The sequence below is a fragment of the Lactuca saligna genome, chromosome 1, assembly GCF_052625555.1.
Source record: "Lactuca saligna cultivar CGN05327 chromosome 1, ASM5262555v1, whole genome shotgun sequence".
NCBI lineage: Eukaryota > Viridiplantae > Streptophyta > Magnoliopsida > Asterales > Asteraceae > Lactuca > Lactuca saligna.
This window is the reverse complement of record NC_136417.1, coordinates 57,650,115-57,658,385: the sequence shown is the minus strand read 5'-3', so window position 1 is coordinate 57,658,385 and position 8,271 is coordinate 57,650,115. Positions and strand designations below refer to the sequence as shown.

Genomic DNA, 8,271 nt, shown 5'->3' with positions numbered 1-8,271 from the left:
GTATTTATTAGAATGATTGATAGGTTTAGACTATTTTTCGTCACATAGAATATTAGAGTATGACTTAGCAATAATGATACTAGGTTACGTCAAAGGAAAAGTGAATTGCTAGAACCGAAGCGTTCTTTGAGTTTCGAGTAATCACTTTAACAAGTGAGTACATATTTACTTTCATCTTACACATCGATATGTAGTATTTAAGATAAATACATGTTATATGTGCCTATTATCTGTGTTCTTGATATCTATGCTAAATGAACGATCTATACATGTTTTTAATCAATTTAAACTGTATACGTATTTTTATACCTAGAAATATATTCGGTAAAGATGGGTAGATGAAAGATGAAATAGATGAGAGAAGCCTCGAATTTTTGGTACGATAGGTACTTGATGTTGAGTCATCTAGCGGAGTATAGATGACGACCACAGACTATTCTAGACAGTATAGTGGAAAGCTAGCAGGCTCACAACTAGTAGATGTTTTTGAACTAAGTGTTCATCAAGTGTACTCCTTTATCCTTTTGGAATTTAAACTTTGGGCTTAGGGTTAAAACATCATGTTTGTTAGGGGGTAACACATCATGTGTTGAAGGCTTCAATTTATAAGTTTCTAACATTCTAGTTCCAGCGATTTCTTTCGGCCGGATGTAGCACACACTCCCTCCAGTTATGTGTAGCATTTGAGTCAGAGCCCACACCAATACACGATTCACAAAACCATTTAGATGTTAATTATTAGATTTTTTCCTTTTGGAATTTAAACTTTGTGCTTACGGTTAGCACATCATGTTTGTTAAGGGGGTAGCACATCATGTTCTTCCAGCGTAGGCATCCCGCTTCTTCACTACTCTGGATTTTTTTCGAGGTAGCATAGGGAACATACACGTTCAGTTATCGTGTTTTGTTTAAAAATGAATATTATTTAATATATGATTTTAAGTGTTGAGTTCTAACAATATAGTTTTATGAAGAATTGAAGTAAAAGTATGTTTAGAATCATTCGGATAGTATTGGAAGTCTTATGAAATTCTGATCAAAACTCAACTATTGAAATTAATGAAAATATAAAGTTGGAAATAAATAAAAATAATGTTATTGAAAGTTTTAGATTATTTAGTTCGAAACATTTAGGTGAAAACTTCATCGAAATCCGAGTTATAACGAAGAAGTTATGACCAATAGAAGATCCGCGACAAAACCGACAAAACACAATTTAGCGTAAAAAGTGAGTTTTCAACAAACAACCATTTAGCTTTAGTGATCTAAATGAAAGTTGTGGTATTCGTTAAACCAAGAATTTCGATAAAAAGAACATCAAAATCTAACTTCGTATGAGGAAGTTATGATTTTTTTAAGTTTCGGTATATTGGTATACAGCTAAAAACTTGAAATAAAGATCGTGTGATTTTTAGCCGACACAACCTAAACGAGAATCAAATTTCTCGTCAATAGTAGAACAACGGTAAAAATACAAACGAAAACGGACGTCAGATGAAGAAGTTATGAATTTTTAACGGATTTTCCTATCCCGGTTTGTTAAAAATAATAATATTAAAATAAATTCAAAATTAGCCAACGGAGTCTAAACAAAAGTGGTAGATTATAATCTCACCTACGTGTGCATATAAAGAACATCGAAAACAGAGCCAGTATACGAAAGTTATGAATTTTTGAAGTTTGGGGCACAAAAACCGAGAAATTCCGCATACACACGGCCAAGGTTCGGCCACGTCACCCGACCCTCGCAAACCAACCCCGTGTCTAACTTGTGGCATGACCGAAGCTACTCGCGAAGCGACGCGTGTCGCACCAGTGGTGTATCCGAGCTCGGACCCGTGTCCGCCTGCGAACCGAGCCGCGTGCCCTCCCCCTCGCCCTCGCTGTTGTCGCGTGTCCCCTCCCTTTTCTTTTCGGTCCGAGGCCTTCACACTGTATATAAGGGGAGGTGCGAACCCACCCGATTTTGGTTGGAAATTTCACACTTTTTACACCTTACACCATCTTTTAAGCTATTTTACAACCCCCGGAGCCTCGGGATCATACCAAACACCTGCAAAACGTCCCGAAGTGCTCGAAGACCTTGAGAAATTTATCTTTTCGGTTTGAAGCTCAACCCTCATAAGGCCCGGTTTTCAATAAAGCTCTCGGTTTGCATTGAAGAAAGTTAATTATAGAAACTAAGTGCTGACCAAATTACTATTTTAACCTCCGGTTATTTCACGGCGAGTTCAAATTATAGGAACAATTGTATGTTAAGTGTTATATGTGCAATATGTTTTCCCGTGTTATTATGATAAAGAGCTATACATTTGACCACGAAGTGAATGCCTAAGCATCACTTGGTATTGGTATATAGTCTTCGACCATGAAGGGAATGAGTAAGCATCACTTTGGTACTGGCAGAATGTTGGATAGGACTGAAAGCCTATAAATTCTAGCAAAAATGTTAATTCAGAAATCATTTATTTTATGTGCCACTTGGGCTAAAGTCTTATTGATGTATATCAAGATGAAATTGTTGTATCTCATTGCTTGTAAATCTTTAAATCAGATCATTTGTTTATGGAAAGTTTGTCACATGATTTACATATGCATTTGTTGTTCTTTGTTCCTCTTTGCTTCTGTCATATTGGTATATATGACATAATATTATATTGTATCTATTTTTGAACTCACTAGGCGTCAATGTTTATCCCTCTCAGTGTTTAGCTATTGCAGGTAATAAGCATTCAGCATAGACACATATTGTTGGAAGATTTAGAATAGTTAATAATATTATTTTTGTAATCATTCATCATGTATATATAAAATTATAATTTCATAGGTAGTTATGTAATATACTAAAACTTAATCGGTTTATATCCAGTCTTTTGTAATCAAACTATCAATGTAAAATATTGTTTTATAAATATGCATGTACCATATTTTGGAGTAATATGAGGTAGTTTTAGAGAGAGGTTCTCTCACATAGGCTACGCCTGCTACCATATAGATCCGCCCCTAAAAGAAACTATAATTAGCCCAAAACCCAAATTCTGAACAATTAGCAATCATACATTCACGAATCCACTTTCAATAATCATATTTTGATCATTTGTACCGTTATCGAGCATGATTTAAAAAAAAAAAAAAAAAAAAGGAAAGAGAACTAAGCAAAACAATTCAACATATTCATAATTTGTGAACTTTAAACGACCACCGATCGATAGATCCAACTCTTTTGATACATTAATGTTAAAATAATCTGGTAAATCAAATGAATGCGAAAAAGATTTATCTCTGTCGTTCTCTGATTCGGAAAGCCATATAAGAATTTAATCTAATGAACACCGTAATGTTTATCTACAATTGATATTCATGAGGCCTTCTAAATCTGATGAATATTGACGTAAGACAATAAAGATGATAAGTACATATAATATGTACAAAAAAACAACAATTGTCATCTATGGAAAACATGTCTACTATCAACCAACTTAAAAGCAAATGCAAAAAAGCAAGAAAACCCCATTAGATATGCGGAACCATGTGGATTTTAATTTTTAAGGCTTGTGATAGATATAGACATTTTTGTTTATTTATACTTGTTAAAGGAATTTCAATATTGTTAGTAATTACACATATTTTATACAAATATTATATAATGGATGTGATGTGTGGTAGTGTTATTGACCTTATCTTGTTTATAGAATAACAAAAGTGAAGATAAGAGAATTCTAGTTAATTAAAGAATATGCTTAAAGGATAATGGATATTAATTCATCAAAGAAAGTAAATGATTTGTTTTAGAGAGAGATAAAGACATAATAGTAGGTTGTCGGGATAGGAATTTTTTTTTTTTAAAGTCCAAAGGTAGTTCTTATATATGTATAAATCAGTGGATCTTATCATCAATCATCATTGTTATAATTGTAAATTATGCTTTTTTTATCATCACACATATAGCACTTTTCTGCCACTTTCCATTGTGGTTTCACAGCTCATGATTTTGGCTTATATGTATGTTTATATGTTTCAAGATAAGAACAATTCTAGAAACCACTATTTATGTTTGTATATCTTGAAATTAGTATCACCTAAAACGTTTATATTCATCATTAAAAATGTATATTAGAAATTTAGAATATACAATTACACATTGCTCACATAAAGAACATATATCTTAGTTTTTAGGTTAAATCGTAAATATAACTTTATTAGTTGCGAGCCTTTTCAAATGTTGAATGAAACCAAACATTTTTTTTTTCATAAATTTTTTGATAAGAACATAAGCTCTTAAATTACATATTTCCACACCATTTGATCTTGAAATACTTGGATCACAAAAAAAAAAAAAAACACTTACAATTCACATAAACAAGACACGAAGAAAATAAATAACAATTACATGAAACCCAATTCTTTTAAGGGGAATTTTCAAAGATATCTACAAGGCATGAACAGCCATGGATGAACATCTTTCAAGCTCAAGCATTGCTTCTGAAAGAGCCAAGTGCCTTGATGGCGGCGGCTCTCAGTACAAACTGGTGGTAGACGGCGGCGGCAAATGCTCCGATGAATGGTCCCACCCAAAAGATCCACTAAATTTGGAATTAATAATTAATTAATTCGTATAAATAAAAACAAAAATTTCAAGAAATTAAGAAAAGAAAAAGCAAAAAATACATACTTGATCATCCCATGCCTTCGCCTTGTTGTAAATCACGGCGGCGCCAAAACTTCTCGCCGGGTTGATGCCGGTGCCGGTGATGGGAATGGTGGCCAAGTGGACCATGAAAACAGCGAATCCGATGGGAAGTGGTGCCAATACCTTTATATTTCAATTTTTTTTTAATTAGAATATAATTAGTATTCATCATTGATGAATTTCTAGTTTTTTAAACTATCGTCTAAGAACAGAGAGAGATGATAAGGTGCTTACAGGAACATGGGAGTCTCGTGCACTCCTCTTGGGATCGGTGGCGGAGAAGACAGTGTAAACAAGGACGAAGGTGCCGATGATCTCAGCACCAAGTCCGGTGCCCTTATTGTAACCGTCGGCCAATTCGTTAGCTCCGCCGCCGTACCGGTCGTAGTATGAGCTCTGGAAAGCTTTCACTAACCCTACACCACAAATTGCTCCCAAACACTGTGCAATCATGTAACCTACAGCCCTAATCAACGACACCTTTCTCGCCAAAAACAAACCGAATGTCACAGCAGGGTTAATGTGTCCTCCTGGCGCATTTTAGCAAGCAGAAGTTAGTTAGCTTCGTCTCTTTCACACAAATCAAAAAGTAATTCGAAGTGGTTTTGCTAAAGTGGCGACGAGTTGATGATTAAGAATTTCAGAATTTAGATATATATACTTACCGGAGATACCGGCGGTGCAGTAGACGAGGATGAAGATCATGCCGCCGAAGGCCCAGGCGATGCCGAGAACTCCGACGCCGCCGCACTGATCGAGGTCCAAATCAGGATCGGTCTGGCTTTTGTAACCGATGACTGTTAAAACGGTGACATAGAGGAAGAGGAGAGTGGCGACGAACTCGGCGATGAGTGCTCTGTAGAAGGACCATTTGGTGAGTTCGTCAGCGTCGAAGAAGGGGGCAGGAGGTGGATCGTGGTAGTCCTTGGCGGAGTATTCGCCGCCGCCGCCGCCGCCGTGGTGCTCCGCCACTTCAACGTCTTTAGTCATGGCTTTCAGGTCGAGAGAACTGAGAAGTGATAATGGTTTTGTGAGTGGAGTGTGTTGTGAAAGGTGGTATTTATGGAAGGTAGTGAGAGAAAAACCATAGTGATTAAGCTTCCATTATTGATGGCTTAATATAATTTAAGTGCTTTCTAATTAAAAACTTTATATGAAAATTTTCCCTTAATATTTTCTTATTTCCTTGCTTATTATTATAGTAAAATCAGCATTAGACTTTAATTTATCATGAAATTTAGATCCTTTTTTATTTATTTAACTATGCTTATGAATTTTGTATCATTAAAAAAATAGAGAAAATTAGCTATATTCCTTTTTTTTCACTTAATATCCAAAATTTTGCAATTAGCCAAAAATAACCAACAAAATTGTAGTTCATCTAGGTGATTTACTCTCCTATGATATGCTCTAAACAAAACTACTCATACGTATTTGGATGAATATCAAGAACAAAACCGTACGTGATAAGTGTCATCTATTGTTTCGTACAACTACATATTGTTTCGTTCTTTGCATTTAATTGTTATTTCATTCATACTTCCGAATCAATCTAAATAACATACCATATAATAAAATTATATCACTATACATGTTAGGAACAAAATAACTAAATAAACACCGCAAACAATAGATGATGTATGTCATCTATGATATACAAACACTAGTGTACATTTTGTGTATTAATAGATTGTACAATGTAGGTGGCATATTGCACGTATGGTTTTCATATTTAATTTTCTTTTTTGCAAAACAACTATATACAATAGTATTAGATTACAAGTTAAACGATAGAAAACAAATAAAAAACGAAGTTTACAAGGAAAAAATAGTTGTTCGGTGCTGCCATTGAGAGAGTTTCTCTAGCTTCAAACACCCAAATGACCTGAATGAAATTTTGTTAACTTTATATATTATAAACTAATCGACCTTTAAACTGTAGATGAGATCCAAAACCGTAGTCCATCAGCCCTGAACCATAGGCTTTTGGCTTCGAAATTCTCCAACCCATAGGTAATTACGAAACCGTAGTTTTCCTTAATCGTCTACTGTTTGATTGACTATTTTTAATTAAAGACTAATTTTATTAACCAGAAAAATAATTAAATAATATGGCGAGTTTTAATTATTTTTAAATAACGTTTTTCTTATTAATTGCTAAACTTCTAAAACTACTTTTTTTTAATTATATATATTTTTAAGGATAAACCATTCAAATAATATTTTATGTTAATAATAATTAATAAAAAATAAGGTTACTTCAAAGAAGAGATGGATCATATATGATGAAACCGTTGTTACTTTGGTTCGCTTTTCTAAAATATGTGCCGCCCATTATTAAGAAAAAATAATTTGTCATTTTCAAGGCCCCGCAAATTGTGTTAACGGCTCTTTTTCAAACATTTTATGCTTTGTGTAGCTAAATAACTCGTCTTAAACGATAAAATTAAAACTGTTACACATCTTTTTATTAATCGGACTTTTGCATTTGAATATTTTCTTTTCGTATCATAGCATGATATTTCGGCATAAAACTGACATAAAAAACCACATACCCAAACCATATTAAAGTGGAGAAAATTTTCCGTCGCACTTCTTTGTCTAGACTTGTTCATGAGTAAACATGAAATTATATATATATATATATATATATATATATATATATATATATATATATATCTTTATCTTTATCTTTACTACTTATAAAAGAAATCTAACTATTTCTATAAATAGATTGAATATAATAATATTATTTTTTAAGACGTCCAAACTATTAAGCTTGAATTACAACCCATTTATAATATAATAATATTAAAACTTTAACCTTATCCTTTATCCTCTAAAAATCTCATATCAAATTAATAGAAAAATTAATTTGCAAATTGAACCCGTCAATCTCAACACTTCAGCCATTTGAAGCGGTCAATGTCAACAATTTATAGAGAATCTTTTTTCTCACATTGGTAACAAGTCATCTCATAATATTTATCTTCGTAATCCCTTCAAAGTAAGAAATATACGCACACTCTCTCGAAGAACCCTAACCAGTAACCAAGACAGTATAACCACCACCACCACAGCCGCTCTGCCTCCTTCCGCCTTCAACCAACCACTATCACGACTACCGCCATTCCTCTCACCCATGGCATGAACTTTCTTTTGGAACATAACATTTTTCTTTAAAAAAATATCGTTGAAAGAAACTATTTGTCCTCGCTGCTGTGCGCGGGTAACGACTAGTATATATATATATATATATATATATATATATATATATATATATATATATATATATATATAATATATATATATATATATATATATATATATATATATATATATATATATATTTACTACTTATAAAAGAAATCTAACTATTTCTATAAATAGATTGAATATAATAATATTATTTTTTAAGACGTCCAAACTATTAAGCTTGAAGTACAACCCATTTATAATATAATAATATTAAAACTTTAACCTTATCCTTTATCTCTTAAAAATCTCGTATCAAATTAATAGAAAAATTAATTTGCAAATTGAACCCGTCAATCTCAACACTTCAGTCATTTGAAGCGGTC

The 8,271-nt window shown here is 33.0% G+C and overlaps 1 protein-coding gene across 1 annotated transcript; it reads right to left on the bottom strand.

Moving 5' to 3' along the window:
- Positions 1-4,222: 4,222 nt before the first annotated feature.
- On the bottom strand, positions 4,223-5,735 carry LOC145036864 (aquaporin PIP2-2-like). Its single transcript, XM_078985381.1, has 4 exons — positions 5,356-5,735; positions 4,925-5,220; positions 4,673-4,813; positions 4,223-4,583 (listed from the first exon to the last, which is right to left on the bottom strand). The coding sequence occupies exons 1-4, from the start codon at positions 5,678-5,680 to the stop codon at positions 4,470-4,472; spliced, it is 876 nt and encodes a 291-aa protein (XP_078841507.1). The 5' UTR covers positions 5,681-5,735; the 3' UTR covers positions 4,223-4,469.
- Positions 5,736-8,271: the final 2,536 nt, after the last annotated feature.

Coding starts and splice junctions, on each gene's coding strand:
- LOC145036864 (XM_078985381.1), bottom strand. CDS start 5,680: ATGACTAAAGACGTTGAAGTGGCGGAGCACCACGGCGGCGGCGGCGGC. Junction 5,221..5,355: donor CTGCACCGCCGGTATCTCCG/GTAAGTATATAT, acceptor AAAATGCGCCAG/GAGGACACATTAACCCTGCT. Junction 4,814..4,924: donor CACGAGACTCCCATGTTCCT/GTAAGCACCTTA, acceptor TGAAATATAAAG/GTATTGGCACCACTTCCCAT.